Source organism: Triturus cristatus, chromosome 3_2 (assembly GCF_964204655.1).
Source record: "Triturus cristatus chromosome 3_2, aTriCri1.1, whole genome shotgun sequence".
Classification (NCBI taxonomy): Eukaryota; Metazoa; Chordata; class Amphibia; order Caudata; family Salamandridae; genus Triturus; species Triturus cristatus.
The window spans coordinates 887,300,454-887,319,913 of NC_140584.1; the positions used below are offsets into that span (position 1 = coordinate 887,300,454).

Below are 19,460 nucleotides of genomic sequence, written 5' to 3' on the forward strand. Positions count from 1 at the left end.
GCCTTCTGTAGTGTCGCGGTCTAGTTGACGCGCACTACGTCAGGGCAGGAATGCGCGTAGCGGCCATATTGGACGCTACTGCGCATGTCAGCGCGGCGCGAGTGAAGCGATCGGAGCGTGTTGCCCGGCGCTCTCTCGGTGGTTATAAGCATAATTGCTAATAAAGGCATCTAAACATATCTGGCAAGTCTCCTGCACATCCTTGGGGGTAACCTGCAACCACACAGAGCAAATAGCAACTTTACAGTGGCGACGAGGCTCGGACAGAGAGGACCCTGTGATACCCAGGAGGGAGGTGCCCCCAACCTGCACATAGGAGGAAGACCTACACAGGGGGACGACATCCCACGCGGTAAGCAGACCGGGGAGGTCAAGGACAGATGCCAACGCACCGGGAGAGCGCGGCAGTGGCAGACGGACACCAGAGGGAGGCACGTGAGCAGTAAGTGTGCCGGCCACGAGGTAGAGGAACGTCAAAGGCGAACCGTAGTGAGGCAGCAGAGACCCTGGCGGAATCGGGTGGAGACGGAGCTGGCAGCTCCGACGAGATCCTGGTGACCCGAAGAAGGGGGGAGAGGACAGAAGCACCAGGTAGCCCGAGGAAACAGGCGGAAGCCAAGATGAGCGTGCAGGCATCAGCATTAACGACGCCAGTCCCGTTCCTTCCAAGGCCAGGAGAACCCCAAATGAAATGGGAAGACTGGAGGGAGTACTTCAAAAATTACCTAGAAGCGCTGGAAGACTAGAACGAGGAGGCGTTCTCCAGTGCCAGGAGGAAGAGGATACTCTTACACAATCTGGGACCAGAAGGCATACGGGTATTCCAAAACCTAACACCGGTCACCAGACAGGCAGCGGACACCGACGTGTTCAAACACGCCATTGAAGATTTGGACAACCACTATCGTCCCGCAGTGTGCACCTCCATCGACCGCTACAATTTCCAGCAGAGGAAGCAAGAAGCGGGGGAAACGATAGACGACTATGTGGCGGCGCTGAGGAAACTTGCGATAACATGCAAATATGGGGCATTACAGGACGAATTCATTAAGGACCAAATTGTAATGCATACGACAAGCAAGACAGTGCAAGATAAACTGTGGGCGAGTGGAGATGCGACGCTGAAAGACGTGATTGCCATAGTGAAAAGGGCAGAACTGACCAAGCGCTGCGCAGAGGCAGCAAAGAGAGACCAAGCCCCGAGACTCACGGTAAATAAGGTGGACGATGCGGACCAGTATGGATGAGGAAAAACAGCGCCTGGAGAATACAAAGGTACATACAAGGGGAAAGGAAAACTGGGACAACCGTGGAAGCAAGAAAAGGGAGAAACGGCGAGGTGCTACAGAGGTGGTAGCCCGAGCCACGTGGCGCACGACAAACGGTGCCCGGCCTTCAGAGCCAAGTGTGCGTTCTGCGGCCTGGTCGGCCACTATGAGAAGGTGTGTCGAAGGAAAGGGAAACAACGCGCGGTGAAATTCGTGGCGCAAGACACAGGAGAAGAAGAAGACGGCCAGGAGGAAGACGACGAAGTCCTGTGTGTGGAAGACCAGGTACTGGGCATCGATGGGAGGAGAGCGCGCAAGCCCCAGTGCGACATGCTCATTGGAGGAGTAGGAATCACCATAGTGGCGGATTCGGGGTCTCCTTACACGATCGTCCAAAGATCGGTGTGGAACGAGAGGTTCAAACCCACACTTGGCACACGTCTAGAACCACCCGACATACGACCGGTCACCTACACGGGGGAACCCATTCCGATGGTAGGATTCAGGAGACTACTGTTCCAGTTCAAAGAACGTAGCGCCCACTGTAAACTGTACGTCGCGGAGAAAGGACCATCAGTCCTTGGGTGGATGGACCAAGGAGAGTTGGGCGTACAGCTGAATCCAGGAGGGGACACCCAAGTGCTGGTGACTTTGGACGGAGAAGAGTCGACGGCAGCGAAATGGCGGTGCGGACACCCGAAAGTATTTGGCGGCAAAATCAGTAAACTTGAGAAGTTTACCCACAAGATCGTCCTCAAGGAGAACGTCAGCCCTGTTGCGCACAGAGTAAGGAACATACCGATCGCAGTGAGAGAGGCAGTGCAACAGGAACTACACCGACTGGAGGACGGGGGAATCATCGAACCGATCGACAGCGCGGAGTGGTTGGCGCCACTGGTAGTGGCCATGAAACCGTCAGGCAAGGTGCGCCCATGTGTGGATCTCCAAGAATTAAACAAGTGCATCGTGGTAGAAAAATTCCCATTACCACGCATAGAGGAAATGTTGGCCCGCACGAAAGGCGTGAAATGGTTCTCCACCATCGACCTACAATCGGCATACCACCAGGTGGTGCTGCATCCCACGAGCAAGAAACTGACGTCATTCATAACGCCGTTTGGATGCTATCAGTTCTGCCGCATGCCCTTCGGACTAGCATCTGCAGCAGCAGTGTTCCAAAAGCTGATGGCCCGCCTATTCAAGGGTATAGAGGGAGTGCAATACTTCCAGGATGATATCCTAGTAATGGGGAAGGAGCTAGAAGACCACAATGAGAAGCTGGAAGTGGTATTGAAGATCTTGGAGGAAAACGGCCTGATGGCTGAGTGGGAGAAGTGTCATTTCGGAATGACATCAGTCACATACCTGGGGCACGAGATAGGAGAACACGGGATAACACCGAAGAAAGGGAACGTGAAGGCCATCTGCGATGCACCCCCGCCCACATCCAAGGAAGAAGTAAGGTCATTTCTAGGGATGGCGGAATACTACAGCAAGTTTGTCCACCATTTCGCCACGAAAACACACAACATGAGACAACTCACGAGGGACAAGACTGTGTTTGCATGGACGAAAGAGGCGCAAGAAGAGTTTGACACAGTGAAACGTGAAATCAGCCAGGCGATCCCGCTGCATGGGTACGATCCCCTGGGGAGATCCATATTGATGACGGACGCAAGCGAAAAAGGATTAGGAGCGGTGCTCATGCAAGAAAGACCAGAAGGCGGGACGGAGACGATCAGCTTCGCGTCCAGGACATTGACGTCACCTGAACAAAGGTTCAGTGTGATCGAAAAAGAGATGCTAGCTGTGGTATGGGCCATGGGAAAGTACCGCCAGTTCCTGTGGGGCACACGATTTCAAGTGAAAACGGACCACAAACCTCTAGTGAAGATTTTGACGTCCTGCGGCCATGCTAGCGCCACACCCCGGATTGCGAAAATGACGCTGAAACTCCTGGAGTATCGGTACGACGTAGAGTACATACCGGGCTCGAGAAACAAGATAGCAGATTACCTCAGCAGGGCGTCAGCAATGGAAAGCGCCACCAGCGGCACTGAGGAAGAAGACGAGATGGTGGCCCTGACGGACGACCCAGAAAAGGCCATCAGTAGACAGGAGTGGAAAGACGCGTATGCAGCCGATGGAGATCTGGACGACATCAAGAAGTACAGCGTACAAGGGTGGCCGGAGAGGAGACGACAGAGGCCCAAGGTCCGGCAGTTCTACGAGGTAAGAGAGGAGCTGTCGGTGGGGAACGATGGGGTGTTCGTATACAGAGGAAACAGAGTGGTACCACCGGAGAACATAATACCGGATCTGCTATCCATAATACACGAAGGACACCTGGGAATCGTGAAGACGAAAGCCAGGACCAAACAAACGTATTGGTGGCCGGGGATGGATATGCAAGTAGAGAGGCACGTAAGAGACTGTGCGCAGTGCCAAGGAGCGGACAAGATACTAAAACCAATGAGGCCGGCTCTAGGGAAGTTCACGAATCCCAGTAACCCATGGGAAGAGGTGGCAGTGGACATCTTAGGACCTATACTGGATGATCAGGGGATACCCAAATACCTATGCGTGTTAGTGGACAAGTACTCAAAGTGGCCTGAGGTACACATCCAAGAGGTCATGGACACAGACGCAATACTGCGCTTCCTCAAGGCAGTATTCCTCAGGGAAGGCATTCCCAGAACCATAATCAGTGACAATGGTCCCCAATTCACCTCGGACAAATGGTCCAAATTCGCAGAAAGGAACGGCATTCTACTCAGACACACGCCGATATATCATCCGGCCAGTAACGGACAAGTAGAAACGTTCAATAGGGTGCTCATGGGCTCCATACAGGCAGCCATCACGAGGGGCAAAGACTGGGAAAAAGAAGTACAAAGTACAATCTGGGCATATCGCATCACCCCCACCGGTACGGGGTACAGCCCCTTCCAAATCCTACGAGGAAGGCAACCCTTCACCAGAGACAATGTTGATTGGCAAGAGAAGACAATCACCAGCAAGTGGTCTCCAGCGGTGGTACAACACAACCTGGAGAAGGCACAACGCATTTACACTGAACACTACAACCGCAACAGGAAGGTGAAGGAGACAGTATTGGAAAAAGGGGAGTGGGTCAGAGTGAAGCTGGCAGTTCTAAAGCGAAAGGGAGAAAGCAAGTACTCCCCACCCCTAAGAGTGGAAGAAGTGTACGACCGAGCAGCGTTGCTCAGTGATGGAAACGTGTGGTCCCACGATCGCATGGCCAAGTGCAACAAAATCTTACAATGGCCCCGGGAGGACACGGAAGGGGCAACACCAATAGAAGGGGTGACAAGGGAAGCAGGAGCTTCTAAGGGAGAGGGTGGAGAGAACATGGGTGAAGAACAAAACGGTGAGAGAGACATACCGGAACGATGGGCCACGGAGGAAAGGACCCGGGAAGACGGTGAGAATGGAGAGAGAGAGGGCCAGGGCACTCTGGAAGGAAGGAGAGGAAGCCCTGTCGCAGAAGGAGGCCAAGAAGGACACACCACCCCGGTAAGACACACCTGGGTTGGGCGAGCAGTGGTGAAACCATCCAAGTTTAGAGACTACGAAATGGACTGACCATCCGGTTGGGGTACATTGTGTTGTATGGTATAAAAGGGGGAGATATGTAGTGTCGCGGTCTAGTTGACGCGCACTACGTCAGGGCAGGAATGCGCGTAGCGGCCATATTGGACGCTACTGCGCATGCGCGAGTCAGCGCGGCGCGAGGGTAGCGATCGGAGCGTGTTGCCCGGCGCTCTCTCGGTGGTTATAAGCATAATTGCTAATAAAGGCATATAAACATATCTGGCAAGTCTCCTGCACATCCTTGGGGGTAACCTGCAACCACACAGAGCAAATAGCAACTTTACACCTTCTTCCTTGACCCGGGTTTCTTCATGCTGCTTCCCCCCACTTGTTTTAAAAAGAAAAACACTTCTGTGTACTTTTCCTTTTTATTTATCGATCCTACTCGGATTGGTAACTAATAAGAAAAGAAAGCGCCCACCTCATTTTGTAAGCTTGCTCTTATGAGATGCGTGTGCCTACAAGCCACATTGAGGCCTTTTCTTTAATCCTCCTTAGAATGCTGCACAGCATTGGGGATGCTGCACAGCATTACTAAAAACCATTGGCAATACCAATAGGTCCGAAATGAAAGACATTTGGCTTCGCCAACGCTTGTTCTCAAATGTTTGGAGAAGTCACTTACAGTAGAGCTGAGAAGCACTTTATGTTAGCCTGCCAAGGGAAAATACTTTTATCTTGCAGTCATGTTATCTGTTCACAGCTGCAAGATTATGTTTTTAAAATAATGCTAACTTAGCTGATTGTGAAATAGTTAGCATTTTAACATTATTTTAATGAGTGTCCTGTGTGTTGCCATTGCTTGCAACAGGGTTGAATGCAGGTAGGTGGACATTACTCAAAAAGTAGCTTCAGACAGCTTACACATTCAAAATGTTTAGATAGAAGGCGAAGAGCAGGGCTTAGAACTGTTCCTTCTCCATTTTGTTCACTTGATCATGCTATTTTGAGGTCAGTAGTTCTGTGGAGCGCGAATCGTTTGATATTAGGGGACATCAGCATCGCGTTTTTGTTAAAGAACATAAAGTTACGTTTACAAAGTCCAGAGAACTGTCTAAAACAGTTCAGTGCAACACACATCATTTTAAACAAAGGGTTGGTAATTTTAGTTTAGACAAAAGTGCTTATTTTAAGTTCACTGGTGGCTGTGACAGACGTGTGCACCTGCTTTTTCACCCCCGTGGCACCTTGGGATTACAGAAGAAGGCGCAGGTGCTTGTGCTGCCCCTTTAGTTATTCAGATTGTGTTGGCACTAAATGTGCATCAACATGTCCCCTCATTTGCATGGGGTGGGGTTTATGAAAATGAGGACATCTTTCGGCATTGGAGTTGCACCATATGATAGGCACAGGAGCAAAGAGACTGTCAGGAGGCGCATTGACAATGCACTCGATAGAGGCGACGACTCGTGAGAGTGCCTACCGTGGGGTGTGGGGGTTCACGAGAGTCACAGGGGTCCCTCAGACCTCCATCTTTGAAACGCAGGCAGAGTTTGTGTCTGCAGTGAAAGGTGGACCGGGGGCTTCAAACAGCTGCTCAAGTTCCACAAATGCGCTGTCCCAGTGCTTGCACACGTTCACACTGGCACGTAGGACAGTACATTTGCTGTGTCAGGGGCAGTGCCCACTCCGGTGCTGCAACACACACCGACCGGTGCGCCTCAGCACAGAGTGGGACAGTGCTGCACATCTGGAATGTTGCCCTGGTTTTCCTAGCACCTCTGCTGGCAATATCATCTTAGTAACCATTTCAAAACGTAGAAGCAGAAAATGTTTATTTTTTAAAAAGGTTTTATATAGCGCTAACGTGACCACAGGGGGTATAAGATTTGGGCCTTATAACAATACACAAAATACAAAAACAAGTATACACCATATAACTACTCAAATATTAAAATATTTTGTATAATTTACTTTTTCAAATATAGAAAATATTTTCAAATTATTTATGTTGCTTTCTAATTTGTATGTACGTTATTAATTTTAACTAATCTGATTATTATTTAATATTGTAAAACTGATTTAGCAGGAACTGAATATCTATTTTTATTGTGCCAGACGTTTTTTTGCTTCGTTATTATCGCCAGGAAGCCGTTTCTGGGCAACAGATCAGCATTCTTTAAGACGGCATAACATAACATACATTATAAACGGGGACTAATACATAATGATTTGAACCAAGCAAAAATTCATGTCTACGAGTGCATTAGGAATGGAAAACCAGTATGTAAAGCTTTTAAACCAACATAGTGCACATACGAGCCACAAGAGTGAACCATTACACTATGTATCCGAACCAAGCACTTATGGATGCTGACCAGCACAATATGACAGAAGCCCAGCAGATCATCAAACCAATCGGTCACACATACCAACCAATGTAGTACACAGCTAAACCACATGACAAGAGTGAGCCAATGCGCTATGAATATGAACAAGCACATTAAACATCTGCACCCGTGTGTTACTCCTGCAAAGCAGTACTATATATGTATTCCAAGAGACCTGGATCACTGAGCCACTGCACCGTGTCGGGTTTGTCACATTTTATACACCAGCTGTAAAACCTAAGGCAGGGAAGGGGCGGCCATCAGGGGGGCTTATCATCTGGGTAAGCATTTCGCTTAACTGTCGGATAACCATAAAAAAGGCAGGAAACCCAGACATCCTTGGTATCTCTCTATCGGGCCAACGTGGGGGACTACTTGTAGATCTCTACGATGTCTACGTTAGAGGCTCCAAAAATGGGTGCATCTCACCAACAGTAGCGGAACTTGAGGCCCAATTAGGGGACCATAACTAACCTGGCCATATCATAATAGCAGGAGATTTCAACTGCACATACGAGCCACTCCCCCTAGAAGGAATACCCGATTTAGGAGAAGAGGACAGTAGGTGGGGTATTCCCATCCTCTCTATCCCACCCATTAAGCGCTGGACTCGCAGTGCAATACAGCTTAACGCACTTACATTAGAGTTTGGATTAAGAGCAGCCAATGGCCGCACATGTTCTGATCAGATGGGTGCCCCAACGTTCAACAGAGTTGGTCACTCCACAAGGATAGACTATATTCTGCTGGACCGGGGGCTCTGGAGTTCGGTCATCGATATGGTTGTTATTCCTACCATAGAGAGTGATCATAACTCACTTTCCCTAACCCTAATGAATTCTTGGTCTACCAGAGCGCCGCTAGCACCACCGAGCTGTCCACAGGAGATTACTGTCTCCTCTTGTGGAAGACGCCTTAAGTGGAATAAGATCTTGTGTAATACTAATAAATTGTCCACTATTGAAGAGGTGATTAATGGCACACAAGATGTAATCAGCTCCATAGATTTATTTATGGCAGCAGATAAGGTAACAACTATCTACGAAGTAGCCATAAAAACTATAGGGGACCTTTTCTGGGTAAAAGGGATTATAGGGAAAACCAAACCTCTAACCAAACCCAAAGGCAGACACGACTGGTATTCTGCATCATGCAGAAAGGCCAAGACATGTCTAATTGAGGCAGTTAAAGGGAAGTCCCCCTTATCAATTCAAATAGCTAGAAGGGAATATAAAAAGGTCTTGTGGTTGGCCAAAAGGGAGTGGGAAGATGCCTACTGGTTAACCCTTAAAGAAGCCAGCCTGAAAAAAGACTCTATTTTTGGGACACTATAAGGGCACGTAATAGACCAGACAGTGATCTGCTAACCTGTAACATCTCAAGCCAGGTGTGGGAGGACCACTTCTCCAAACTCTACTCCTGCCATGACGGCTCCAACGGGAGAGGGTCTGCTATATCCCTGCCTACCACAAACTATGCACTCTGCCCCACTGACTTTGATTTTACGCTAAAGGAAGTGGAATATGCAATAAGCTCTATCATTCCACAAAAAGCGGCCGGACCTGATGGGATTCCCGGGGACCTGCTAAAATCCGATAGCACCAAATGGGGCAAATTGATCCACTCCCTTCTTGTTGCCATCTGTAGGGGTGCCCCTATTCCCTCATCGTGGAAAGGGGCGGAGGTGGTCCCCATCCATAAGAAAGGTTCGAGGGATGACCCATCTAACTATAGGCCAATCAGCTTGTTAGATACCAGCCAAAAAGTTGTCGGCAAAGTCCTGTTACTTAGAATCCTAAATTGGGTAGAAGAAAATAAAATCCTTTCCGACTTCCAGGCAGGTTTTAGAGTGGGTACTGGAACGATTGAGCAGGCATTCAGGCTCATGATGGTATATTGGAAGGTTGTGGTTATAGGCAAGGGCAGTCTTTATCTCGCGTTTATCGATTTAAAGACTGCCTTTGACCTTGTACCTAGGGACCTATTATGGAAAGTACTTGCTGACATGGGGCTGCCACATTATCTACTATCCCTATTAGTCAGACTACACCAGGACAGCTTTGCCCAGGTCAGGTGGGGCCCTGGAGGGGAGAAAACGGGCAGTATTCCGGTTGAGAGAGGAGTCCGCCAGGGATGTGTTCTGGCTCCCACCCTTTTCTCTCTCTACATCAATGGGGTGGTTGAGCATCTCCTCAAACATCCATCTGATGAGCCATCCCTGGCTGGCGAACGCATACCGACCCTCCTCTTCGCGGATGATACGCTTTTAATCTCCAAAACCCCAATGGGACTCCAGAGACTTTTGGACAATTTCCAATCATTTTGTACCAAACGAGGTCTGGTAATAAATACTAACAAAACGAAGTACCTTGTCCTCAATCCACCGAAACAACATGTGCGTTCCCCCACCCTAAACGCTGAGCTTCTGGAAAGAGTAAAGGTCTTTGATTACCTTGGGATACGCCTTTCGGATAAAATGGACTGGACGCCACACCTAGATAAAATGCTGTTGAGCCACAAAAGGATTACAGGTGCCCTATTAAGAGAGCAACGTTCCAGCACAACAAGGCCTATAGGAACAGTCCTTGAGATTTATACAGCTAAAGGAGTTAGCTCTGCCCTTTATGGGGCGGAACTCTGGGGCTTTTCGTCCACTGACGCTCTGCAGAGATCTGAGAACAAATTCTGCAGAGAAATAATGTCCCTTCCACAAGGCACCCCGACACTTCCTTTATTCATGGACCTTGGCTGTACCCAGATTGGCGAAATCGCGAAATTTCGCCCTTTATTATTATGGGCCCGTATTTGGCGGGTAGAAGAACTAAGCGGATATGCCAGAGGCCTCAAGGAAATCATGTCATCACCAAGCTGGTTTAAAATCAAATGGCTAAAAGACATGAAAAACGTATTAATTAAGTTGGGCCAACTTGAATCATGGCTAAGTAGAACTTCACCCCCAAAGCAAACACTTAAAAAGCTTTATTGGGACTGGATTTGTTCTCAAAGAAACTCTAGCACCTCCCTGGGCAGGCTAACAGAGGACTTTCTGAGGTTCAAAGACTGCCCCAGGCGGGAACTGTACCTGGATGCAATTGGAAAACCCTTTGATAGGGCCTTGTATTTTAGATTTAGAATGGGAACCTTACCACTTAATACCTTTACTAAAAGATGGAAATCCTGTATGGAAATGTCTGAGCTATGCCCATCGTGTCTTGTTAAACCGGAAACATTAGCACATTTTATGTTTGTGTGCGGCGAATATGCTACTCCAAGGAGGGTCTGGCTCAAAAACCTATGCCGTCAGCTGGGGACTAGGAGTCATGATGTGGCAATCAGGATACTTATTTCGGACAGTAGCGTACCCTATGCTTGCGCCCTAGCCAAGTTTCTATCCTGGGCTTGGGCTATCCGGGCCAAAAAGCTAAAACAATCTGTTTAATTCTTTGTTAGAAAAATTTTTTATACTGAAAATGCTGCCATAATTGTTTAACCTCTAAAATTTAATCAACTAGTTGGCTAGTTTAACTGAACAAACATTTTTTGAAACTATTGCCCTTCCTAAATGTTGGAACAGAGATATAAAATCTTTTTAAATTTACTACTGTTGTTCTTAACTGTAACTTTTTATACACTGAGCTGCTTTTATGATAATGACTTTTTATCGAAATAAAGCTTTGACTTGACTTGAGTACTATATATGTCAATCAGTGTGCTTTGTATACAAACAGTACATTATGATGTTAAATCAATATATTGTTAACCTCAATCCAAATATTACACGTCTGTACCAGTGTGTTATGTATGCACAACAGTATGGTATTCATGAGAATCACAATGTTATGCAAATGAACTAATTCATCATCCAGGCAAATACAGACTATGTCTACAACCCAATACATTGTGCAAGCACAGCAGTGTGGTATACACACACACACACACCAGTATTTACAGTGCGCACACCAATCCACTAAGTAGAAACATCAGTGTTCTGTTGATATAAATCGATATATTGGAACATAGACCAGTACGTTGTGTTTAAAAACCACACACCTTAAAAAAAAGAGCTTTATTGGTATTCCAATAGTTTACCTTTGCATTAACTATTATTTTGATTCCTCAAATCAATTCTATCATACGCCAACCAGTATAGTGCATGCAGACCAAAACAACATGTGAATCAGTGATCTGCGCATAAAGAAACATCCAATATGTTTCATTAACCAATATGATTTGTATGTGAACCACTGTAACTGATATAAACTAATATGTGTCAAATGCAAGTTATTTGAATTTCGGGCTGTGGGGCACCTCATTAAGTCCCCATTGATTGTCAGAACCAACATCACTTAAAATTGAGAAATGAAATACATATCTGTATATAAAATTTGTGATGTGCACATCTACTGTAAGACCTTGTTCGCTGTAGATTCTTTGAATCGCAGTAGCCAGTTCCTGGTCCAGTTGATTAATGAGCAGGGAAACATCTTTGTAGACATTAGAGACATCACTGGAATTCTGGAATGAAAAAGAGACATCTGTGTTAAGGAACTCAGTAACTAGGGGTCATTTGTGGAAGAGTGTGGGTATGTTTCTGTGGATCCGCCTCTATCTGATTGTGTTTGACAGCGTGTCAACATATGTCTGAGTGTGCGTATTAATGTCTTTGTGTGTCTGCATGTTGAGACACCTCCTAGTTTCCCTTTTCTAGAAAAGATTGTATTTCTCTTTTGGGCATTAGGTGAACTGGCGAATGTAACCCCAATCAATTTAAACTAACACAACATGGTACCAAACACTGGGTCCCACCCTTGAGGGGCCTGAGGGCCTGGAACCCCAAATAAAAGTCACGTACAAAAAAAATCCAGAAATGTCCTGAGGTATTTTATGATACTCCTTAGTACCAGCAAAGGTGTTCCCGCTTCCCACTTAAATTAATTGAGCACCGAACAGTTACAAAGGATCTCCCCAAGTCAAATTTGAGTCTTGGTAAACAATGGCAGGCAAAGCAGAGGAGGTGCACTAGGAACTGTGGGGATGTATGCCAGAGAACCTGTCTCCACCCTTCCTGCCCATCCCACAGCAATGGGATTTCCATAAACTGTGAGAGTAATCATGTTGGAGTAGACCCAGTACCTAACACGGATTTGTTTTACTCTTGGATCTAAACAAGAGCTGCAAATGCAGCCGGGCTCTTCACACGGTGTGCAACAATAGATCCTACAGCATACTATGACCCACACAGCCTAACTGAAGCTCTGTTAATCTACAGGGAACACATGAAGCTGTCTACAGGAAGGCTACTGCAAGTAACATACACAGTGCACGGAGGACCTCTGACCTTCCCTGGGCAGGCATGGTCTGCACTAGAAACAGACACACCTGCCCTAGAAAGGAGCTGACTGCTCACAGGGGATACGAGGGCGATGTTTGCAAATGTAATCATGATCTGCAGACAGTTTGCATTACAATAGTGGGGGGCTGAGGTCACAGGCGCTACTGAAACACACACACATGCACACAAGCACAGCTACTCAAGCAAGCCCACCAAACTCTAGAGCCTTATATGTGCACTGGGTGCGATGGGCTGCGAGCCAAAGCAGTTTGGACGTTCAATTATCAATTATGAATGATATGCCACGAAAACACAAGAATTCCTTCAATATCAGCAAGCAATTCCAGACATCCTGTCAGTAAAGGGACTGACCAACTATCGCAATGTCTTTTATAAGGAAGGATCAGGCACAGAGCGGTGGGATCCTACTGTCGGTGTAGGAGTAGTGGGAGCGGTGAAAGATGTTGGATTTAAAATAAGGCTGATACATGTCAAGTCATTCGGTGATCCAATAGAACAAATAGCGTCATTAAATGCACTCATTTTGGTCCTATAGAAAGGTAACGCTTCAGTCCCAACACCGTTACGGAATCCTCTTTCTGTGTAGAGGTACAATGTACATTGAAACAATTGAGCGAAGACAGTAAACCAAACCAGCAGGCACAGACAGCTAACTTCAGAAGGCAGCTCCCATTGGTTGATATTCAGAGCTTGCTGGCCCACCAGAGTGAGAGAACCCACTTTAAAGGCAATTCAGCTGCTGAGTAAGCTCCACAATCTGCAGCACGGGTGCGCAAACTAGCAGCAAGAATCTGGTTGCAAACTAAAGTTGATCCAGAAATACACTCGCAAATAAAATCATCACAGAAGAAGACAACTCCCCTTCCAGCCTTTCCAGCACAGTGCAAATACTTCCTGGGACAAGATGGGCTCCCTACAAGGATATTCCAAATGAATTGGTTCAGACATGCAGGAATCTCAGCTAATCTGTATATATTGCAAGAGTAATATTAGTGCCCATTATTGTCCAAAAGGCAAGGCAGTAAATACTACTATGCAAATCTGCCATTGTTTAAAGCCTTCCTCTGTAGTGAAGCCGCCATAGCCTCGCTTGTGAAAGCAAGGCAATGATGCAGGACCATTGATCTGGATCACATCAGTTTCCTCAAGTCAATAAATAAATATAAATACAAAATGTCCTGGAGACATTTTATGTGGGTGTGGCCAGAGCCCCAGATGATGAACGGCACCGTCACTGAGGACTTGTATTTAGTGGAGCTGGGTGGAGTGCATACCTTTAACTAAGAATCTCATTGGCCAACATTTACTTCCAAGGTACGAGCGTTCGTGCTCACGATGACCGGGGTATGCCTTCAATTCCCACATCCCGTTAGGTGTAGTTGAAATGTGGTAATCAAAAGAGAGAATAGTACGCTTACAAAACCCTGGACTGCAAGGGTCTTATGTAATGGTGCACCCGGTGAAACAATATTTATAGTGCACAGGGAGCTCTGAATAATAAGCCAAGACACGTTTTGATGAACCACACACTATGAGAAGCTGTTCGGCATGAAGATATACGTCACAGACCTTACAAGAGGTCAGAATTTTTATGATCAACCATGCCTTGACCTGTGAGAGGATTTGCATTTCACCCAACAAAGTTTAGGTGATGCACAAGAAGCTGTAGCCCCATCAACATCATCTGCAGCAATTGGCTGGTGACTAAAGGTTGGAAAATGCATGGCTGGGAAGTTGGTAGAGAGAGAAGAATTTGGCCCATTCTACAGAGAGCCCATGCCCCACATAGCAACAAAAGGAATGAGAGCTGGCGTATCTTCACCACTGCCTGGAAATAAGAAGAGGAGGGCATCCATTCAATGAGTGAAGCCAGACCGTGTGGCCCATCCTGTACAGTCTGCTAATGCTACTTGCAACTGCGGGAAACGCCACAAACTGCAAGTGACACGAGTGCCACAGAGCATGGTGCAGTCTGAACATCGTGAAGATGACCGGCTGCTGTTCTCGCATTCCAGCAGTTTGTGTATAGTCCAAGAGCCCTAACCTTGCAATGAGCACACAGATACTTGAGAAACATGCAGTTCATAAGGAAAATAAAATAAATTATTATGGTCGTAATATGTATACGAGATAGGGCAATGGATTGTGAACTATAATGGTTCTCACACAAGATGGGGTGACATGTGGCAGGGCATATATGTATAGTTTTTGTGTTACATGCAATATAGGCTTGGTTGCATGTAGCATGTGCTAATTTAACATTGCTTTTACATACAGATGTGCATGGGGATGCAAATGAAAGGTCTATAATGTGTTTTATTTTTGCAGCTAATAAATGTGAGCTTGGATTGCCATGTTTTTAACTCATGCTAACAATGCTGAGAAGGAACCTTTCTATTCTCTCGTGCATGGTTTTGTAAACGCGGAAGCTGAAGACATAACTATGAGCTTCTGTGTCTGTTCTGAAGGAAAAAATAAGGTAAGTAGCAGTATATTTCCGCATAAACTTTTTTAACAAAAAGCATTGTTGAAGTATCCTTAAAAGGATACAAGGGCGGAGCAAGAGCTGACCCGTCCTCTCTCCACTGGACACTATTCTAAAAGGGATACACGGTATTGGTACAGGAGTGGGTTTACACTCACGCAGTGGTTCCTGGAGCAAGTGTTGAACCATGGAGTTCTGGCTTTAAGCCTGAAGATATCAGAAGGTACCCAGTAAGGCATTGCTTGACTTGGCTTTTTAGGGTATTTGTTAATTCTTACTTCTTACTCAACCATGCTGCTAAAGGGCTGGTTACTACCAATTTAGGCAAAATTAGATGCAAAGGGATGTGTGATGATATATGAATTACACATATCATGATACCAGCCATTGAGTGTGTCTACTGAATCCAGGTTTACAGGCCAGGGGTCTGTATTCTACCTGTGGATGAGAGCCTCTGCCAGGGTGTCTGACTCTCAACAACCCCTTCTACTCAAGGTTAACTCATGAGGATTGGAGTGAGAAACACATGTCGGTTTCCCTTTTCTCCAAAACGGTAGTGGGGTATTTGGGGCTTAGGGGATGGAGAGGTTGCGACCCCGATAAATAGAGATCATTACTGCGGGGACAGGAGCAACAAAGTAAAGTCCACCTTAGATAAAGTCCTAAGTTGACTGGTAAAAGTTGCACTTTACAATATCAGCTCACATAACATCAACTCAGGGCTCGATTGAAACTTCCGGCAGAGAGTCAGTCCAAGGTGTGGAAAGAATCGCCTCTGTACTTTTCATTGATAAATAAAATAATAATGCTTGACCAGGTCCCAACTATTACTTTTAACCGCTTTTGCTCCTGATCAATCCTTGGCCGGGTCATACAGAGGGAGGTGTGGTACCTAATATTGTTACAATATCATTTAATATAAATATTGTGTCCCAAATACTGCTAACAAAAATATTGCCCTGTTTGCCATGTGTTTACACATTGTTTGGAAGGCACTCCTGTATGCATCTGCCAGCCATTCTTTTATGATCAGAGGTCTTTGCTCATTCATTGCAAATGCTGCATACTTTAGCTGCTTACATAGCCGATCACCTTATAAAAATGTATTGTGTATGCTTAACATATTATTATACTTTGATTTTACTTCATATATTCATATATTTAACTTAGACCTAGCAATTTCCGACAAGCGCTATTGTATATAAGAATTCATGTGACTTTCTTCTTACATTATATCTCAAACCACGAGCTTGCTTTCTCAGGTAGCCCATGACACAATATAAATGCATGCTTTCGACTCTCTCAGACAGAGAGGCGCATCTGCACTCCAGGGAGCCTAGTCGTTTTCTCTAACCATGGACTGATAATAAGCTTAGTTCGCATAGACCAAGGCTGGCTTTGAAGGTCTCAGGCAAGACAGGTTGGCCACGCCCAACAGGTATCTTGCTCTATTGCACCCCTCCTAAAGGTAGAATTTTCAGTGCTAATTCTCGTTAGCAGAAACTTTGTAGGAAGAGGAATTATGTAGAATATGTTGCATTTTTATATTGTCTAATTCCTGTTCATTTTTATTTTGCACAATTCTCGTAATGTTTGGTAAAATACTTTTAATCATATTCTGCACTAGCCGGGCTTCAAAATAAAACCTTATTAAATCCTATTCCAAATTACATGTTTGTGCTTGTTTAGGGGAAAGGATTAGGTGACCCCACCAATATACCTGTGTCCTTGGCAGGTAATGTTTTGTTCCTACTGTGTACTTCTTCCTGGTAGGTTTGGTAGAAGTTCATGGGACGCCTCCTTTCTGGTTTTCCCGCTCCATATGATAGACTGGTATGCAGGTCGTGCCTGTGGCTAAGTGAAATCTACTGGGTGTGGCCAGGGATGGGGCAAAGCTCAGAGGCACTACTGTAGCCTTGAACGTGGACATGAGACTGGGTTTTGCTGGATTAAAACAATATTAGAACGAACAAAAAGCCGGTTTAGTTAGCCCCTTTGCAGGCAGCTGGCTATGCTAGTGGTTCACAAAGTTCTCTTGGTTGAATGTATGGAAAGTGCACATGGATGCAATTTAAGACGCCAGCAAAGTTAATGTAATTCCCAAATTTCATGCTACGAAACATTTTATTTTTGAACCGATCTCCTGCATGTATCTAGCAACACAAAGGTGTGTGAGATACTGGCAAACCACAGTTCTCTCTAAAAGCGGAACTGCTTTGGAATTTGTAAATTTTGCAAGAAAATTATACAATTTCACACACTCCTTATAAAAGATGCAGAGAGATTCCTTATCATGAGGCCACCTTGCTCGCTCTCATCTCTGACATTAAATAGTTCATCTATAACAACTGATGGCCTGGGGAGAACTTGTAAAATGGCCACTGGACCAAACTGTGTGAGTGTCTAGATTTAAGTTACTTGGATAAGCCACAGGGCTTCTCTACAGATATTTGTAGCCCAGCATTGACTTTCCTGGTCCCAGTAATTGTAAAGTTCAGCTTATGGAGTACTGGCTACAGTGAGGCTGTCTATTGAATGTAATTGTATGTTTCAATAATCTTATCAATGAATAAAATAGTCAACTGATCACAGGAATCCTGCGATGGATTAACATTGGAGGGTGGTATCTGCGTAACAAAAAGGATCCAGTAACAGAAAAAAAGTTTTATGATAATAGAGGATCCAGATATGTGTGCAGTGATAAAGTTAGCTTTGTCTTCCTTCAGCCTGGACTTATACCTCGTATAATATGCTTTACAGGCCTCACACTTTCCCACAAAGTAGTTGCTCTGCCTGCCCAAGACCCAAGCTCAGTGCTCTCAGCTCTGATGTAAACCAACTACTTAGATACTTATCAGTGGAGGCGATTGTTAAGTGCCTGCATACATGGTATGCTTCTTCTTGTAAGACATCTGTGGTGATCACCTGCATTTAATACTGTACATTGTCTTATTTCGAGTTTCCTCAGTGAGATTTTAAGAAATCCTTAAACGGTGCAGAGTGGAGCAGCTTGACTGACTACTGGTCTTTCAGCAAGATCACATATCTGCATCCCCTACCAAGGAACACGAGTTATGGGACCTTAACATAATTCATAGGGAGAAAGAGGTCCAAAATTTCCATGAACGCATATGAGTGATCTCGCAAGGGGTAAATCAGGGCTAACTAACCAAATATTGAAACCATCCATGGTACTTAGGGTGCTCAGTTTGAAGGGTATAGTACTGATTGAGTTGAGAAAGTCTTGAGCAGAGGCAGACTTGTGAGAGGCATCTGTAGATCTGCAGTAACAAGAATTCAACTGTGAGTTTGTATCCTGGAGAGGTGGTCTCATGGTGTGTAGAACTGCTTTATGTTATTCCTCCAGTAGACTCAGCGGTCTTTGAGCCCGCTAGAGGTGCTCCACCTTTAAACAAATGGTCTTTCACGACAGAGCCTCACCCTTGCTGAAAGGATGTTAATGATACTGATGGTGCTTGTGGTACAAGAACAAAGGCCCTTGTATCTGCATCCCTGGCAGGAAGGCTGCCTACTGACCCTCTTATGTGACGTTCTATCCGGTCACCCGCAACTGGAGTCCCTTTACTTTTATCCTGTGAGGAAAGTGTATGGGATTTGTGTTATGTCAACCTAAATGGGTGGTGTCCAGTATGGACAATGTGTACATGGCTATATAAGATGGTGAGCCTTCCTATAGGCTACCCTTTCCCCTTGGTAGATGTGTCAGCCTCTTGGTTACATTTGTTTCCCTGAAACTCGAGATAAATGTTGGGAAGAGGAAGAGATCCTCCATCACGCTCTTTGTGGACATACGTTTTCCTGTGGCTCTGTGAAGCATCCTTTCCCCCCTTTTTCTATGTTGTCCATGGACATCAATTAGGGTGACCAGCGATGCCACTTGCTTGCCATTTGATACCGCTAGCATCAACTTTAAACCCTAGTCCAGGGGTCATTAAGGCAATGGGAGGAGCAGAAAGTAAAGAGGACTCTTAACAGCAATGTTTACGTTTTTATAGTGTCAGCTCCTTTAAATTAAAGGCAACAAAGAGAATGCTGTTGAGGGTCTAAAGGTGTGTTAACAAATCAGCCATGTGATAACATCAGAAGACAAACGGTGTGTGATATTACTTCTGTCACCCCAAGCACTTTTGGCGAATCAGCTTCTATGGTGTTGTTACAGTCACACACCAGAAGGAACTTTTGGCCACACCAGACTGACTTGAATAACGTTTAGAACTTGATCTGTTCTGACTGGTTTGACCAGGGCATTTAGTTACAGTTGGTCCTGTGAAACCCAGACAAAGGGTTGGGATGCTGTGGTCCATACCAGCAAGAAGATTACACGTTTTGCATCAAGTAAGAGTGCTGGTTGACCAAGGCTGCTGCCTGTGCTGCCAGAGTGGAATACA

The 19,460-nt window shown here is 45.8% G+C and overlaps 1 protein-coding gene across 4 annotated transcripts in view; it reads right to left on the reverse strand.

Moving 5' to 3' along the window:
* The window catches only part of LOC146858391 (uncharacterized), a 548,917-nt gene that overhangs the window by 326,165 nt on the left and 203,292 nt on the right, over positions 1-19,460 (reverse strand). For all 4 annotated transcript variants that reach the window (XM_085649307.1, XM_085649305.1, XM_085649306.1 and 1 more), the window contains one exon: positions 11,626-11,728. In XM_085649307.1, coding sequence (XP_085505433.1) covers positions 11,626-11,728 — 103 coding nt within the window. The remainder of the gene's footprint in view (positions 1-11,625; positions 11,729-19,460) is intronic.